This window comes from Barbatula barbatula, assembly GCF_947034865.1.
Source record: "Barbatula barbatula genome assembly, chromosome: 12".
Taxonomy (NCBI): Eukaryota; Metazoa; Chordata; class Actinopteri; order Cypriniformes; family Nemacheilidae; genus Barbatula; species Barbatula barbatula.
Genome location: NC_136775.1, coordinates 14,219,207 through 14,238,091, shown reverse-complemented (window position 1 = coordinate 14,238,091; position 18,885 = coordinate 14,219,207). Strand labels below are relative to the sequence as shown.

The 18,885-nt window shown below is 40.2% G+C and overlaps 1 protein-coding gene across 1 annotated transcript in view; it reads left to right on the top strand.

The window, feature by feature from the left end:
* Positions 1-18,885, top strand: part of fhod3b (formin homology 2 domain containing 3b) — a 116,991-nt gene that overhangs the window by 85,577 nt on the left and 12,529 nt on the right. Inside the window, exons 6-16 of the mRNA XM_079470206.1 lie at positions 1,208-1,302; positions 2,716-2,827; positions 3,767-3,861; positions 3,970-4,113; positions 4,197-4,438; positions 11,391-11,507; positions 12,072-12,206; positions 12,803-12,853; positions 13,862-14,052; positions 16,334-16,804; positions 16,887-17,800. Coding sequence (XP_079326332.1) covers positions 1,208-1,302; positions 2,716-2,827; positions 3,767-3,861; positions 3,970-4,113; positions 4,197-4,438; positions 11,391-11,507; positions 12,072-12,206; positions 12,803-12,853; positions 13,862-14,052; positions 16,334-16,804; positions 16,887-17,800 — 2,567 coding nt within the window. The remainder of the gene's footprint in view (positions 1-1,207; positions 1,303-2,715; positions 2,828-3,766; positions 3,862-3,969; positions 4,114-4,196; positions 4,439-11,390; positions 11,508-12,071; positions 12,207-12,802; positions 12,854-13,861; positions 14,053-16,333; positions 16,805-16,886; positions 17,801-18,885) is intronic.

Below are 18,885 nucleotides of genomic sequence, written 5' to 3'. Positions count from 1 at the left end.
ATAAATTTAGCGAAGAAAAAGCAAAGTGTAGGTGTCAGCAATTTTAGAAGAGCATGTTTAGATTTTGGGCTCCATTTTACATTTTTTTTGTCCGTGTGTACAAGTGCAGTCAGACTTTAGTTATGACCTCATTGTTTGAGCTATCCAGAGCTCATCTTTCTTTCAGCGCTCTGGCGTAAGGAGTGTGTGTCTCAGGTCAGACACCATTTCAGTACAATATTCACAAATATCTTTCTTACCACATGCTTGTCTGTATAGAGAATGCAGAGATCTGCAACTGAACATGAGTCTATAAATCCCCTTATGAAGAAATCTGTCTTCAGCTGGACTAAAGCTCTGAAAGTCACGATGACCTTCATCTTGACCTTGTTTCTCTGTCAGTGCGTTCAGTTTTATCTCTTCTTCCGGCTCGTCGTGCTGAATGGAAGCTCAGTGATTTTATTGGCCTCCCGCAGCGCTCCCTGAGCTCATGTTATGATGGTCTTTATATGTCCGGCTGCAAATGGAAGACATGTTATGCTTGGGTGGATCAGGCCGCTCAGATGTTTTCTCCTCTGCACTGCCACACACGCTGAGACTTCAGGTCTTAAGAGCAATATTTAAACTGCACTGTGTGTGTGTGTGTGCTCATCTTGTGAAAGTGTTTGTTATGACTCCTGCCTGTCTGTTGAGTCTCTGGGCTTGAACATGTGCTGCCCTCTAGTCCTCCCGGAAGGCTCCTGTTTACCCATTCAGAAATTATATTTAGGACGTGATCAGAGGTTGCGCTAGTCTTTTTCATTGTTTGTCATTTTGACATTTGAAGTGCATTTTCCAAAAAGGACCAGGCGTTTGTAAGGAAATGAATAGGAAAAGTGTTCAGGGCCGGGTAGCCTACGATCACGTTCTATTGAAAGGAAATGACAAAACGGATGTGATTCATGTCAGTTTTTGTCAAAGTAAAGTAGACACACTTTTTTTTCTTAATTTGTTTTTACAAAGACAGGAGGTTTATGTGTAGATAATCTAACATTGTACGTGTAATTTGTTTACTTTGTCTTATGCCTAAAGAATGATGGGAAATGTAGTTATCACTGATGTGCAGATGCAAACCCTTGCACACATGCTTATAAACGCTTCGTGTTTTCACACACTGTTTGTGCTACAGACACGAATGATATCTCAAAATGTGCAGCTTTGCATTAATATTTATTTTTGTGTGTTTTAGCTCTTGGACAGATCATGCTGTATGTGGACGGGATGAATGGGCTCATCCGGCACAATGAAACCGTAGAGTGGCTTTACACACTGGTCGGATCAAAGGTAAAAGACACTTCAGTGATCGATGTTCAGAACAGGTTTCAACACAAAAAAGAACACAGGCATAAAAATCTACCGTTAATTCAAGTAATGAGTTCAAATACATAATAATGAATTAAAATTAGGGCTGTTAAACCATTATTTGCAATTCATCGCATCCAGAATAAAAGTTTGTTTTTACATAATAAATGTCTGTTTACTGTAAATATTAACTTTGTATTTATAAACACATACATTTATATATTTAAGGAAAAAATAAAATATGATTATATAAATGATATATCCATTTAAATGTATACATACAAAAATTTCCCCTATATAAACATGTATGTATTTGAAAATAAATATGCACAGTACACAGACTTATATTATGTAAAACATCAACTTTTTGGTCCTTTAACAGCCCTAATTAAATAAAGAAAAACGCCTGTCTTTCCATAAGCACTGGCTTATGTTATTAATTTGCTAATTAAATGCTAATTATTGTGTCAAGCTAGTAAATATTGGTAATATTAAGAACGTTTCGTTTTCATTTTACAGACAGTTATCTTTATACTGTCTTTGCTGCTTGATGTAAATGTTTTTAATTTGGCTCCTGAAATCTGGTTTCCGATCTACCGTATTTGTCCTTGTGTAATACTAAATGTATGGACCTGTTTTAAATGAACTTTTTCTTGCATTTGTAAGCCAACCTTTGCAATTGTTTTCATTTAGTGGAGCTTTCAGGTGTGCCAATAGTTTCAGGAGTTGTGTTGTTTCTCCCTCTTTTTTCAGTCCAGCCCTCTAGTGGCAACATGTGGACAAATGATCATAGCAAATATGTCTATGTGTCATACAAGGCTCAGACTAGGATGTTTGTGATCACAAAAACAGCAGATGTATTGCATTTTCTGTGTTAGAGATCCAAGTGTACTGTTAAATGTAACAAGCGTCACACAGAAAGGATCAGCTGTCACTTTATTATACATGATGTTTGTAGGCATGTTCCGGCCATTTTTGTTCGTGATTTTGCTGCATCCCTTCACAAAAATAGTTTTCAAATATATAAATGTACAAAATATTTTCATAGAACATGATCTTTACCTAAAATCCGTATGATTGCTAATTTTGACCCTTACGATATATGGTTACTTAAACTACTCAAGATTGGTTTTACAGGGTCACAAATACCACATACCAAACATTTGTAATAAAACGTCAACTTTAGATTAATAATCCACTTTTCTCAGGGCTATCCTTTGTTGTCGTTTTGCTATCAATATACTCCTCAGCGCCAGCATTTACAACCCTTCATATTGTTAATTTAATTCAGAAAAACCCTGTATCTGTAAAATATACTTTGATAATATATATATATATATATATATATATATATATTATATTATTGTATAAGCGTTTCCTGGTTTGTGTTTACAGTTCCGGCTGGTTGTAAAAACTGCTCTGAAGCTGTTGCTGGTTTTTGTGGAATATACTGAGTCCAATGCACCTCTCCTCATCCAGGCCGTCAACACTGTGGACAGTCAGAAAGGTAACTAACTCACCTTACAGCACATGCACACACACACGCACACACGCACACACGCACACACGACTACTCATGATAACTAGTCAACTAGTTGTTTTCAAATGTAACCTCATTAATAAACATGCAACATAGCCTTTCTCCAAATCTATGTATATTTTTGGAATTATTATTCACAGCTATTCCGTGTGTCTGGAAATCTCATATCTGTACTTTACAGAGTATCAGTCCCCGTGTGTGTCCTAGCTGAGCTCAGGCCCAAAGCCTGCTGGATGTTACCGCTTCCTTGTTTCTTACTGATTCAAAAGCGTTGGAGCCAGTTCTGCCGTCCTGAGCTTAGCGTGTACTGTATGATTGAGAAGGGCTGTATTCTGTTACCTGAAGCAGAAAAAATATCAGGAGAATGTGAGGGGATGGTGACAGTGTAATCTCAGTTCACAGAGTTGGACTCCTCTCTTGGACTCTTTTGATTGGCTGTTTGTTGGATGTTCAGAGGGAAACTGCTCATATGGACGACGCTGCTTTGGCTAGGCAGTTATGGTGCAGGCCAAAGGCATAAATCAAGATTAGCATACTGAGCTCATGGAAAAAGGTGTTGATGGGATCAGAGCTCCGGTGAAAGAGTTTTTCTTTAATTCTGTTACATAAGAGAAGCTCTTTGGTCTCCTGGTGAGAGACAGACGACTGGCAGACGCATCAGAACAGCTCCTGCTATTAATCTACATGACAGACAGTTTCCTCTAACTAATGCTGCTCATTTGTCTAAACCAACCTCATATTACGACTGATTTACTTGTTTAAATACCAAATATGATTCAATGCCAAAGGCGTTTAACCATTTTTTGTTGACTTAGTTAGACGCCTGGATTAAAGAGAAGTTATCAATATGCATTCCTGGTTTAAATTAGGATATAAGGAAGACTCTTGTTTTGTTTATGCATCTAGGCTGTAAGCCCTGGTCCAACTCCATGGAAATCCTGAGTGAGAAGGATGGGATGGACACTGAGCTGCTGGTCTATGCCATGACACTTATCAACAAGGTCGGCTGGGAAACTACGCATTCTCGTTTGAGGAACATGAAGAATTCAACATTACATGCTCTTCTTTCTGCATATTGACCTCTTTTTCCGCATATACCTGTTATCCAGACTTTGGCTGGTCTTTCTGACCAAGACTCGTTCTATGATGTGGTTGACAGTCTGGAGGAACAGGGGATTGAAACCTTGGCCCAGAGACACATCACCAGGAAGGGCGCAGACCTGGACCTGGTGGAGCAGTTCAACATCTATGAGGTTGGTAATTCGATTTGATTTGAGGGTTAAACGATCTGCGAATCTTCAGACTTTTACACCATGCGCGATTTCTCTGAAAATAGGCAACTCTTCGTCATGAGGATGGCGATGATGAAGCCCAGCCTCCTTCATCTGGACATAAAAGCCGCCGTCGGGCTAGCGTGGGGGCTACGCCTGAAAGGCGGGGCTTAGAACGACGACGCAGCCGAAGACACTCGCTTCAAAATGGGAAAGGCCACACGTCTGCTCCTACTTCCCCCTGCCATAGCCACACCCCCAACATCCTCCCCTTTAATGGCCAGAGGATAGAGAATATTAGTGAAAGGTAAGCCTAATTACTTCCGATATAATAAGGTTTTGTGAAAAATGATCTGTGCAAAACCATTGTTCATTTTCAGCCATAAAATACACTGTATGTATACTTAAGGATATGCTGATGGTTTTAGAAAGGTAGCAGTTTTATATTGGCTCCTTTATCACATTACATTATTGATGTGAAAGTTTTTAGGTTCCTGAAAAAAATTATGAGGAGGGATCTCATAAGGAGGGATGGAGAGAGCATTTGCTATGGCACGGACATTCCTGTTAGTCATGTACGTTCATGGGAACGTGTAGGAGAGGCGGACATCGGAAGTTACTAAAATATGGAGCTATGAGTATATTTCTCAGGGCTGTTGCCCTTCATGAGGTACCAGGCCCTGTTATTGTATATTTATGTGATCATACAACTCAATCCACTTTCTTTAAGGGACAAAGCTAAACTGCATAGATATCCATTCTGGTTATCACAGTAAAACATCAGCCACAAAAATAAGGCTCATATGTTTTTTCTCTCATTCAAAGAGTCAGTCATCAAAGAGGGCACAAGCTCCCCAAAGCAGGGTCATGTAAGCCACCGAAAGCAAATGGTCCAGCTTGCTCTGTATTAGTTCTGTGTTGCAGAATGTAGAGAGTGTTCTTGAATTACTGTGCCCTGAAAAACCTACTTTCCAGATACACCGTCACGTTTGATTCATCGCTTGCTGTCAGTCTGGTCGGCAAAGTTAGGGCTCCCATCGGGTGTATAGCATCAAATACAAAACATTGTCCAAGGCATCCAAAATGAAATGCAAACTTTGCAGGCCTCAGATCAGATTATGTCTCGTGAACAAATTGAATTCTTACATAATGTAAAATATCTATTATATAAAATGTTTTTGTACATATCCCAGAGGAAATTACCTTCAGCTGTGGTCCTCTGAGAAATCAAATTCTGTCCAAATGTAAATGTTTACAATCAGTGTTATTTTTTTTCAGCAGAGTCTTTTATTCTGTGTTTTGGCCTCTGTGAACTGCTGTGTAAACTAATACCAACACCTGTCTTCCGTCTGCTTCACACCTTACATTATGAATGTAGACATTGAGTCAAATAGCAAAAATATGACTTTTAAAACCAGCCACTGTAATGTCAGTGTCAGGTACTGTAAGATACTCACCTTCGTTTCCCCACTTAATTAAATTAAAGAAGATCTTAATAATTTCAGTTCATTTAGTATGAGCACTTAACGCTTATTTAGCTTTTATTTATTTACTCTTTTTTTATCGTTCATTTAGTTAAAAAGCATAATTTTATAGAGTAGGTCTACTGCCACTCAATCCTGCAGTCTTGCACATCATGTAAAACATGTGTTTGATATTTAATTGTGTTAAAAAAACAAAGCAATATCGATTTATAATATTGATTATTAGCCTTTATGTTTTCTTAGAACTTTTGCCCCTCTTAGAGCTATTCTGCGCCCACAGGGAGATAATGATCACTTCTCAGACTCACACCCCTCGCATCCTTTAGTGGAGCTGTGCAGACTTTTGATCAGCGATGACAGGATCTGCTCTTAGTGATGGGGTTTTCTCTTTGGTGGACAAATAGTTGAATTGGTCTCAGTCAGTCATCTGATCCTGTCGTCTGTGAGCTAACTCACCACAGGATATTAGAAGCACCTTTGAAGTGCAGTGTTTTCCATATTAGTAATAAATACCAGCCTATTTGGAAACAGAGACGGAGAGGCTCTTGGAGCCCGGGACTTCTTTATTCCAAAATCTATTCTTTAGTTGTATTAACTGCTGTGTGACTCAGTGTGTCTCAACTATTGGGTCTCAACAGGCTATAGTGGAGCTTTAATGGATGCCTCACACCCACATCCAGTGGTCTTAGAAAAACATTTTTTTTACAAAGTTGTAACTATGTACCCGTGAACTTATGTCCTGTGTCCAGCTGATGTGTGTAAAGGTTTGTTTACTCCATTCTATGTCGTGTCACATATACCTGTTGTCCTTCTGAAACCTTGTATCACCATATTTCGTGTTTTGCTGTAAATCATAATTATTAGTCAACCTTTATGCCTGCTACTGCAAATATCTTACCAATAAAAAGCATCAAGAAGGGCTTGTTAACTTTAACAGCACAGTATATAAAGATCGCGTATCTCATATTAATCTTGAGTACCTTTACAGTAGTATTGCATACGTCATATCTTCAAAGAGTATTTAGTTTGATCAAATTTATAAAAGAGAGATACAGCTGTACGGAGGCCAGCTAGTGAAGAGCTCACTAGGGTGGGCTCTTTCTTTCGACTTGCCGTGCTTTTCCGGGAGATTGGCCAATAATAGGAATAGGATCCCTGTGACAACAGAGGGACCCAGACTTATAAAAAACTTTCAAAAACAAGTTGGAGTGCTGGGGGAGTGTATCAAGTACAGAAATACTATGTCATACGTTTAACAAGTTAAGCATGAGAAGCCAGCACATTTAACAGTGTAAAGAAGTCAGAATGCATGACATAGCATGATCTTTAATCATTTAAAAAAAAAGCATTATTTCCATTTCCTTAGTTTTCAAAAGGACAGCAACGTACATTATGTAATGACACAAAATATTTTGTCACCTGTAACATAATATCACTGTTTATTGTATCATTTAAACTGTTTGTTAAACTGTAAAACTGTTTAAATGTGGTGTTGTAATTTCCATGTGTCGTTTCGTCTGTAATCAGAGCATGCCGTAAACCTTCTTCTCCCTTCCTTTCTCTTCCTACTTTGGTTTCATCGCTCATCCTTCCTTAAAACCCTCAATCTCTCCTGTTGACCACAGAGAGGAGGAAGATGAGGAGGATGAGGATCTGCAGAAAACAGAGCTCCCTAGACAGGCATCTGAAAGGTATTTCAGGGTATAGAGTCATAGAGCTAGAAACCAGATTCTAGATCCTCTTCTGATGCTATCTCTTCCCTGACTTTAACTAACATCCAGTTCTTCTCTCCCAACATCTCATGGTGTTCCACATCATTTACTCGACCCTCTGCTGTTATTCTGTTGTTTGTAGCTGGATGGCATCCACCGTAGAGGAAGCTTCTAGCTTGTGTTTGCCTTTTAAATGCATGGTCAACTTCATTCCAAACACTGCTGACACTGACAGCGGGGAAAACCTCAGGGGCAAGTCTGGGATCCGGGTTATCCGCGAGGCCCCAGTGTCCTCCCCTCCCCTGACCCCTGATTTTGGCCCCCTGATATCAGCCAGATTGTCTTCTTGGGCCTCTGTCAGGTCCTTAGGGGCCATCCCATCCCAGGGTTCCTCAGTCACCTCCTCAGCCTCCACCTCCCCCAGCGAGGACCCCTTGTCCCCTGTCCTCCCTCTTTCTTCATCCCCTCTCTCTACTTGCCCAGTGGATTCGGATGAGGTACCTTTGGGCACCCCGCGGGGCCAGATGGGCCAAGACCCAGACAAGCACTGCAGGTAGTGCAGATAGACACAGTAGATTCTCGCCAATCACAGAACACCCTGCATGTGCACCCTACGGCTCTCTTCCAAGCCCTAGTGAGCTGACTACGTAGACAGCACTGCTAGGGATCATACAGTAACTAATGATAGTTTTAACATTTTAAGGTTGTGTTTCCCTGTGGTTAAAGCAATTCCGCAATGCATGTCAATTGGGTTGTAAAGTCCCCTCGTAGTCAACAATTGAATCCTTGAAAAATCATATTTTTTAAACAAAATGTCATATTTAAATGTTTTTTATATCAAAATAATTTGTTTTATTCCATAAAATAGCTTGAATGTAACTCTAAAGCCTTGCTTCATTTACTATGTGTGAAATCTTGAATATGCTATTTAGTCTCTGCCTCCAATCATGCAATCACTCCAGGTGAAGGGTCACTCTGGGTCATTCAGTCGCAAATATGGTTTTGATATTAAAAAGGATGCCACCGTAAAAGGTAGCTGTCTCTGTAGGCAGTAGGGGTTGGAATAATGCTCTTCAAAGTCAAATGACCCATAAAAGTATGAAAAAAAATTAATCCATGAGACAAAAACTTTGAAAACCCCGTCCCAGTCATTGTTTGTGGGGCTATCATTCTCTGAAGAAAGGAAGTTAAAGATGGGATTTATCTCTGGATCTCCTGTGAATGGCGAGGGTTTATTGTTTTGCCTGTTCCATCAAGCCCACCTTATAAAACCACTCAGACCCTCACCATGTGAATCATCACCTTCTCCTTTTGTGTTCCCTTTTAAGAAAACCTTCAGAACTTCCTGTATCTTCCAAAGTCCACACGCACCCTCGCTGAGTGCCACGCTTGCTGTGTCTTTATCTTTTATGGTCTTATAATTTAACCTGTCCTGTATATCAAATCCTCAGAGCATTTAAAGCAGAAATGGATACCAGTGTGTGGGTTTTATGTTGCTTCTTTAATATTTGATGGAATGCAAAAATACAAAGGGGTTTCACAAATTCAGGTCTATTTTTCTTCTCAAATCAGCCACTCCCTGAGGGACGCTAACTTTAACTGACATTTACTGCTCATCTGCCTTTCATTGGGGCATCGTATGGCTACAAAGCCAGAAGAAGCCTGTAAATTAGGTTGCGTATAAAAGTGCAGTTGTATTTCATTACGGACAGTGCCTGTTGGGTCCACGTTTCACGAGAAGAGAGCTGAAAATGCTTTGCGATGTCTCATGCATGTTTGCCTGACATAAATGCTGTGGCAGCTTGAGGAACTCATCTGGATTATAAAGTGGATCAAAGGCAGATCTTTTTACATAGAGACTCGTATTCAATTTTAACACCTGAATGATCTAATGATAAGTCCACAGAATGTGGGCCATAATGCCTTGCCTTGTGACATGGTCTTACTGAAAAGAACTGCTTTAACAAGCCTAACCTAGTTTTAGCTGGTGAAGCAGGGTGGTGTTAGAACCGTTTAGGCCACATTTTTGCTGGCCAAGTTGGTTTGAGCGGGTCAGGCTGGAACCCACCAGCTAAAATCAGCCAATCACCCGCCTTGAAACTTCCTGGTCTTAGCTGGGTCAAGATTGAAGTAGCTGGTTTAGCTGGTCCAAACACCCTTTCAAAGCTGGACAACCTGGTCTTACGAGCTGGGGTTAAACTGGTTTTAGCTGCTTGGTTCTAGGCTGTCCAGATAAAAAAGTGGCTAAAATCCCTCTAAAACCAAACATTAAAAAAATGGTGCTATATAGCACCAACAGCAGTTCTTCGCTCGTAATCATGGGGAACCACTTTAAGTGCTATATAAAACCATATCGTTGCACTTCAGTGGTTTGTTGGGATGACTGAGGTGCTATATAGGACAGCCATACATCATTGTTTAACCAGCAATAATCAGTCAACCATCTTAGGCTGGTTTTAGCGGTTTCATTTCACAGCAGGGCTTACTTATTTAGTTAATAGGATGATGGACCATTGTAAAATGTATGGTTTTATTATAGTTAGTCTAGTAATGATATTTTGGGCAGAGGGTTAATTTGTGGTTACTGTGAAAAGATTGACTTCAAGAGTGAAATCAAAATTGGATTTGTGTGACTTTTAGGCCATGTCTTCATGTCAATGCTATTACACTGTTAAAAGTTGCCGAAAGTTACTTAAAACAGACCAATAATATTGATGACTCGTCTTACACTAAGATGTTCGTGAGAAAAATGATAATATCCCTTTCCTAATAACAGCTGTTACCTACTAACAATAGCAGATAAGGGGTAAAGGTTTTCTTCACCATGATGGTGAACTATAAATTGTATCAAAACTAATCTAAACGGAAACTGCTTTGATTCACTTTCTGTCTGTATTGTCACCCTGTCGTCTGTTTCTCTTACCGTCAGTTAGACTGTGATTCACGTGTGTCTGTTACTAACATCTCGTGTTGTCTCTTCTGTGCAGTCTCTCAGATGATAGATTTTCAAACACATCATGCAGGTCTTTTGGCAGGTAAGAGACCTGCCGGACTTCAGACAATTGGGCACGAAAAGATCTGTCAGTGAGATCAAATGCAAAAAGGATGTCAGCGCTGTTTGAGTTTGAATCTGTCTTGCCATTATTTTTCAAGCTTTCTATTTCCTGTAAGGTCTCTTGTATCACATTTCACAGAGAAAAAACAACAGCAACACTTCTACTTCCTGCCTTTAAGGCACTTGAAAGTTTTAACATTTTGACTTTCTGTTTATCAGTAGTGTGACAGTGTTAATTTCAGGCTTTCAACTCTGTGTGTGACTCTCTCTGATAATGTGTGCTATAAATCACAGCAGACCCAAACACGAAGACAAGCGCTAGGAGCCTGTGACAGTGTGTCACTGACCTCTGTTAATGAATATGTGGGATTGCACAGAGAAATAAGCCCTCACATGTCTTGAATCATATCTCCCATTGCGAGGTCATGCACTGTACGTCTCTGGCCGGCAGTCTGCGCTGGCAGGCGGTTGCAGGGGGGAAGTACATTTTTGTCACCCACTCATGTGAAAGATTTAGCAGAGCACCTGTGTGAGTGTGTGTGTCTCTTGGGCTTTTAGGGAGTGAGGATTCATAATGGTCTTTTTTAAAAGCGTGTCTGTTGTGTTATGGTCCTGGTCGAGAGAATGCATGATATCTTCTGCAACAGCACCCCCCCCCCCCCCACACACACACACATCTGTGTGTACTTGGTGATGGTATGTGTGATAAATTAAGTGAATGAGCAAGAAAATCAATATTCAGATATTCAAATTATGTTGTTTTTGGGAATTGAAATGCTTATTTAATGGCTGGGTGTTATGTGACAACTTACCCCCATATGACCTGTATTTGGGGCATGTTGTCACAAACGGTCAGCCCATCTTTTTCTTGTCAAAATTGTACCTCCTGCATATTATTACTTTTTTAACATTTGTCTCATTTTTGAGAGATTGTGTACTTTATATAACATCTGGTGATGTTTAGTGAAAGAGAGCAGTGTGTTAAATTATCTTTCTTTTGTTTTTCAGCAATGGCTATGCAGGTACATATCCTGGCAGGTCAGCTGGTGTGTCTAGTGCCCCCTCAACACCCTACAACCGCTTCGGCCTCACAGGAGGTCCACCTGCAGACAGTAAAGCTGACAGGTGAGCTCCTGCTTTTCTTTCATCGGCATATGGGTTTGCTGCACGAAGACATTTTTAGATTGAACAGTCTGAGTTGAGTCTGAAATGTAAATGGTTATAAAACACATCAAAGCGTAGTTAAGAATAGATACATTTTTAGTTAATTGGCATTTCTACATGTATTGTGTGTTGAATTTCAACAAAATCAAAGCTCAATGTGAAAGACTAACAGCATGACAATACACATGAAAAAACCAGGGTTGAACTTTTTCTAACTATATGTACGAATATTACTGTTCTATAGCTTTAAAGTGAATATAAACTTGTTTTCTTTGCTCATCTTTTCTGTTATTTTGACCTGTTTCCCCAGTTTCCATTTTCTGCAAATAAATACAAATAGAAACCACATTTTTATTTGAAATTTGGGAGAAACATTGTTGGGTGTTCACAGATCGAAATAAAATAAGGATTTTACCTTAACACACACCTATACATGGTAAATTCAGACAAGCTGATTTTGAAATGGTCATCTGAAATTCAGTTTGTTGTTCTGCAAAGCTTACTGTTTCGTCTATGACCCCGCAGGCCGGCACTTGGTGGTTTACTGACATCCTCCTACAGGCAACACCAAGAGTCCCTGAATGCAGAACGTGAGCGCAGACGCCTGGAGAGAGAGGAGAGACTTCAGAGGATTGAAAGAGAGGAGAGAAACCGTTTCAAGTGTGTGGTCTTTCTCAGTTTCATTATGACGCTGCAGTATTTCATGCTGATGACAATGCATGAGCGTTTGCAGTGTTATCTAGTGATTTAGTGCTGCGTTATTTCGAGCCGTGTTGGAAATGACCATGAGAAACCTGTTCAACAAATAAGTGACTCGGAGACCTACATCCGATTTTTATCAGAGATCAGAGGAGTTTGCCAAACAGGACAAGTTATTGCTTCTTATTGCGGTCATTCAGAAAGCATGTACAGCACGCAATGAATGAACATGGTGTGTGGGAAGACGTGTGCTTTGTTTGACAGGACTACCATATAAAGATTTCCAAGTGTCTCTGAGTCTAAACCTTTTTTCAGCTGGTCTGTTCGGCTGTGTGTGTGTGTGTGTGTGTGTGTGCGTAGTGTAGTTTAAGACAAGAAAAAGAAAATTACAAAACAAATCTAAAGAGTTGCAAACTGCGTATTAAACATTAAAGATCACTAAACTTTAGGAATGCTAGATGTCTTTTGCAAATATACGTATAATTTATAAAATGCTTTTGTTTTAAAAAAAATTCTGTGTTGTATATGTTTCCTCATGCTGATTTTCTTTATTGCAGCCGGGATTATGTGGACAAGAGAGAAGACGTCAGACAAGCTCGAGAAGAAAGGTAAAAAGTGACCTGGGGCCAGTTGCATAAACATAAACCGCTAAGTTAAGACTGTCTAAGTCTCACTGACTAGCAGTTTGTTAGGACTAACAAGTCGTATATTTTGGATTTTAATGAAACCAATCGACTTTTTTATGTGCCTGACTATAAGAAGTTATGACCAGTTTTGAAGAAAAAAATCGGATGACTTTCTTGTAAGACTTGTAAGACAACCGGCCACTGATCTAGAGACACAGCAATTTATCCACTGCAGTGGAAATATCTTTATTATAAAATATAATATAATACGTAACGTAATATATTAGTATGATAATAACATATTAAAATCAAAACAATAAAATACTACGAAAATGTATGGATTAAAGTCAATTTTACCACACTGCTCGCTCACATCACAGCTGAGCATTCTGGTCGTATACATTGCAATATAATGAAACAGACATTTTAACATCAATTATCAGCTAAATAGCAGTGACACACCTTACAAACATGTATTAGCATGAGCAGCAGATGGGAATGGAGTCAGCACGCGGTGCGCTTCAGCTGAAATACAGCCGTCAGGGTCTCTGTGCGTCTGCTGTAGATTAAGACCTTTAAAGAGATCAGGACAGGGTGTGTAATTGCCTTTAGACATGGGCTTTCATATGCACAGTAAACGCTTAAATCCTGTATCCTGAAAAAGGAAACGAGTGATTGCATTCATGCATTATTACATTTATTTTAGCCCTTTCCAGCAGTCTTGCTTATCAACACCAACTTTAGTTATTAGAAAGGAACTTTTTTATAGTTATGAAACATCTGGATCTTGTTTTTGGTAAATCGTGTACGTTAGTGTTGGCGCAGTTTTAGACATGATAAGACAGGAGTGGAGACGGCTTTTCCTTTTTGACACCTCTTATGAAAGCTATTGGTCATATACTGTATGAGGATGTGTGGAAGTGTTAAGAAATCAAGTTCATTAATGTTCGGTTTTACTGACATTTAATGTGTTTTTTGCATGGTTTACAGATACAAGCAGTTGGAACGTGTGTCAGCAGATGAGAACGAAAGAGAACGAGCGAGGTCAACACCGAGAGGGCGAACAGAAATCACCCTGAGCTTGAGTTCCCGAACCTCCGGCAGCTCCCTGCCCCGTTGTGCCGCTCCGCTTGCTGTAGAGTCTCGTGAGGAGACATGCTCCGTCCCACATCCAACACAAGGTGAGATTCCCATCTGCGTGCTTTAAAATTCTGTGAATGCGGAGTGTGGCGGGCATTTCGGGAAAAGACTACGGTCCTAATTATTTCTCCAAAGCGTGGAATCGAGCGGTGACCACACAAATGTCTTGTAAAGGAAAACAATCATTCCAGCAAAGCCTTGGGCCAGTCAGCCATCCGGAAAACCTACGTATTAGTAAAGCCTAATTTTTATTTACCTCAAAAATTAAGCAAGGTTTTAGAAATTGGGTCAGTGGTCACTCTGCTTTTCTTACGAAGCCACATCTGAATCTGTCGGCCTTGAAGTGGTATGAAGAGACTGTGGTGGCTGGAGCCCGGTTCATCAGTCTCTTCATGACTGTGGAGTTTCCGCTTGCCTTGAGGTTCTCATGCTCTTTATAACATTTATAGATTTAACACATAACTCACCCACCACACGGCTCATTTTGTCAACGAATTTTGATTTGGTTGTAATTTTGATTTGGTGCCTAAAGCAGTCGCGACCGCAACGAGAGACAAAATGTTTTTTTGATTGGACGGTTTCTATTTCTGTGGTGTTTGGGTGGGTAGCCCCGCCCACATTGGAATCTAATTGGTCCAAGGTTCTATTTCACATCATTTACACGTAAACATAAAATACACGTGAAGTATGGTGAAGATAGTTTTTTTTATCCCGCAGACATGCAAACTGCTGGTAATTCTTGTTAACTTCCGAGGTGCCTGGTTCAATGTATTTATCAATACCATAGCCAGAGCCACCCAGTATGACACTTGACCCTAGATGGCGACAAAGAGTGAATGTGCAAAAAAGTACTGTATAGCCAGACTCTGTTATGTGGTTTGTGAAGGACAAGCCTTTGGTCACACTCTGGTTATATAGTGAGGTGTTGGTCAGTTGTGTGTAAATGGATAGCTGTTTGGATCAGACTGTGGTTTCAGAGGGTTGAGCTCCTCCTATTTTGAGGCTCCGGCAATTTCCTGACACTGTAAATTTTAAAAGAGTGCCCCGCCAGACAGGTTTGGTTCATCTTAGTACCACTTTTACATGCATCAATTAGTTTTCTCCCGATTGGATTTTTTGCTCACTGTGGCAATAGTATTGTGAACAAGAAGCAGCCAAGCAAACCGAACTGGACACGCAGGTTAATGGTAACTCTTAATGTCCGAGTTTCCATACCAATCCATGACAAGCATAACAAACCACACGTTCTCTAAATAATCTGTGAGCTTTATGTGTGACTGCAGATGTCACAAGAGACAAATCTTTGAAATACAGACCTTATTTATAATATTGGGCTTAAAATCCCTTTTATTTGATAAATATTATTTTAGAATGTTATGACATTAAATTGCAAAGAAATGTTTAATATTCTGCATTGGTATTTCTGGTGTATCGATATATACGTCATTACATTTCATTTATTTAATAAATTAACCCTTTGCTATGAAAAGTTCTCTATCATGAAGTCTCTCTACTTGGCCCGTGCATGCAAACAAATGTGATTTCAAGGTTGTATGGAATTTTGATTTGTTTTTCTTCATGCTCCTGCAGGATCACATTTCCTTTATTTATTTGCTTTTCAAAATATGGAGGAGTGCTGGTGTTATGTGGGTTAGCGTAACACTGGAAATGTGACTGCAGTCTGCATGTCAGGGACGAGGGATGCGTGCCTTACGTGTATAGGCAAAGCATCTGAGATGGTTTTTGTGTGAAAAAGTATTACTTGTAATGAAATGGACACTTCACCCAAAAATGAAAATTCTGTCATCATTTACTAACCTTTTAATTTCTTTGTTCTGATATTTGGATGAATGTTTGTAACCAAACAGTTTTTGCCCTCCATTAACTACCCTAGTAGGAAAAATCCAATGGTAGTCAAAAGTGTCTCGGAACAACATTCTTCAAAATTTCGTCTTTTGTGTTCAACAGAATAAAAAAATGATAAAGTAATGGGAGTCAATGGGGAGAAAAGTTATCTTTGGTTATAAGCATTCTTCCAAATATCTTTCTCTGTGTTCATCAGAACAAAGACATTTATACAGAAGGTGAGTGAATGATGACTGAACTAACATTTTTGGGTGAACACTGCACCTTGACAGTCAAACCCTTAACCTTATATAGCTATTTGAGCTTCTAAAGCCTTTCGAATAATGAGAATTTAGAGATTTCCACGGAAGGACAATTTATACCTAAATTGCCTTGTTTTAGCATTAGATTATTGGAAGTTGAGCTTATCTGGAGTTTTTGCCAAGCCATTTTTGCCAACATTTTTCTCCCCCACAGGAGCTGATTCAGAGTCAAGCCGGCCCATGCAGACAGCAGTTGCATTGACTGCCTCAGAGCCTCCCTCTGCCTCCACGCCTGCGTCTGCGTCGCCCTCTGAGCCAGAGGAGGAACAGAGCCCGCTGGAACTTGAGAACATCACGTTCTCTCTGTCTCAGACAAGCACAGAGGCAGAGAGATGTGAGAAAGAGGAGATGACAGAGGGAGCCGAGGGACATGAAACGATGAATGTGCAGGAGGAGGAGAAGAAAGATGAAGAACCGGAAGAGAAATGTGAGGATGAGGCTAGCAGTACAGGTGCCGAGGAGTGTGAGAGACGACAGATGTTGGAGGACAGCGCAACACTGAGCGAGAAAGAGCGGCAGAATGAGGAACTGAATGAGAAAGATAACTGTTCTGCCTCCAGCATCTCTTCAGCGAGCAGCACACTGGAGAGAGAAGAACGGGAGGAGAAACTTGGCACCGATTCAGGTGGGGACATTTGGTGATGTGATGCATGCAGGTGTAAACATGGTCGATATTGGTCCATTGATAACATTTTGTTTCTCTTTAGGCCAGTGGACTGACTGTGTGAACTCGGCGGACGTCACTGATGAACGCAGCAAAGATCTCAACAACAAATGTTTCATGTTGGACATGCTCTACTCGCAAAGTAAGAATCCAGCAGAGGAAGAGGAGAAGGAACAGGAGAATGAGAAAGAGCATTCAGGTCAGGACTCTTCTGTCAGCAGCCTCGCTATCCGCATTTCCACGCTGGAGGCGCGTCGTCAGGCGTGCGAGGAGAACATCAAGAAGATGGAAAAGGAACATTTGGACAACCAGGGTAGCGTGAGAGCCGTAGCTGAGAAATTTGGAGATTTGGTAAAAGGACTTGTGTTGTCTCACGAGATGGAGCATCTTGGGAAGGAAAAACAGCAAATGCAAGAAAAATCTCCACCTGCTCCTTCACCAACTCCACCCAAAAAAGAATCTGACCACATTTGGGACCAGCTGATGGCCTCGCCGCGGGAGCTCCGCATCAAAGAGTTGGACTTCACAGACTTGGGGGAGGAGGATGATGTGGACATTTTGGACGTTGGGACTGTAATCGGGTCGGGTGACCTCACGCAGTCTCCTCCCCCACCTCCCTGCTTGCCCAACCTTCCTCCCCCACCGCCTTTGTTCGGATGCCCCCCACCTCCACCCATCACTGGCATGATGATGCCCCCTCCGCCACCCTTTTTGACTTCGATGTCTCCCGCACATCTCGGATCTCCTCAGCTTAGTCGAGGAGAACCCCCGCTCTTCCAGAAAAAGAAGAAGACCATTCGGCTGTTTTGGAACGAGGTGAGACCTGTAGACTGGCAATACAACAACCAGAAGAGATGCAAAGATTCACTGTGGTCCAAACTGGATCCTGTCAAACTGGACACGGGCAAGCTGGAAAATCTCTTCGAAACGAAGTCCAAGGAGCTGCCAGTTACAAAGGTAACTGTTAAATGTGTCTATTGCTTTACTTAAAGCTGCAGTTTGTATGCTTTGTCTCTATTGCCATCTCTGTTTGAAACATAAAATCACCAGTTTGGCTAGTTTTATCTTCGTGTGGAGGTAGAAAAGTATTGACATTTCCCAAGAAATCCAGCCTAAGGACGCAAATTATAAATCATTAGTATTGTCACCATTGTGAATACGTTTTCTAACAGTTTCAACTTATTTTTTTATCAAAAAGTTTATTAGAAGTGATTCATTATTGTGTTGTTGACAAGCCCTTTTACATAATTTGTATTAATTAGATATTTGCAAAACCCAATGACAACATAAAAGGTGACTAACAACATTAATTTATGGCACAAAAAATTACGAAATATGAAAATACAAGGTTTCAGAAGGACTGCAGCAATATTTAGGTTTTGAGTTTAAAATCCTACTTTCGAGTTGCGGGCCTCTCTATTGCAATCTCTGTTTGAAACACAAAATTGCAGGTAACTAAAAATGTTGTAAATGTAAAGTTTTAAAAGGGATATCCGTCCAAAAATGAAAAATCTGTCCAAAAAGCGACGAGGATACGTTTTGTGCCCAAACAAACAACAAAGCGGACTATATTTAACAAATGTGAGTACGCCCTAACACAAAAGTCAGGAAATTGTTGAATATAGTCTATAATGTATTTTTGTTTGTTTGCGCACAAAACATATCCTTGTCGCTTTATATCATTAATGCTGAACCAATGGAGTGACATGGACTATTTCAACGATGTCTTTACTTACTTTCAGTGCTTTGGTTACGTTGTCTATGGAGGAGCCAGAAGGCTCCCGGACCTCTTCAAAATTATCTTAATTTGCGTTTTGGAGATAAACGAAGGTCCTTGTTGATGAATGACTTTAGGGTAATTTATTACAGAATTTTCATTTTCTGTGAAAATTATGCTTTAGTTACGCTTTAATCGCGGTAAAATTAGACTTTATGATCTTAAAATTTGAAGTGTATCTAAGCATGCATGACATCAAATCTCAATGTTTTTTGAGGTAATGTTGCAATCACAAGGAATGGAATTTTTTCTCTTTTTTTACGTG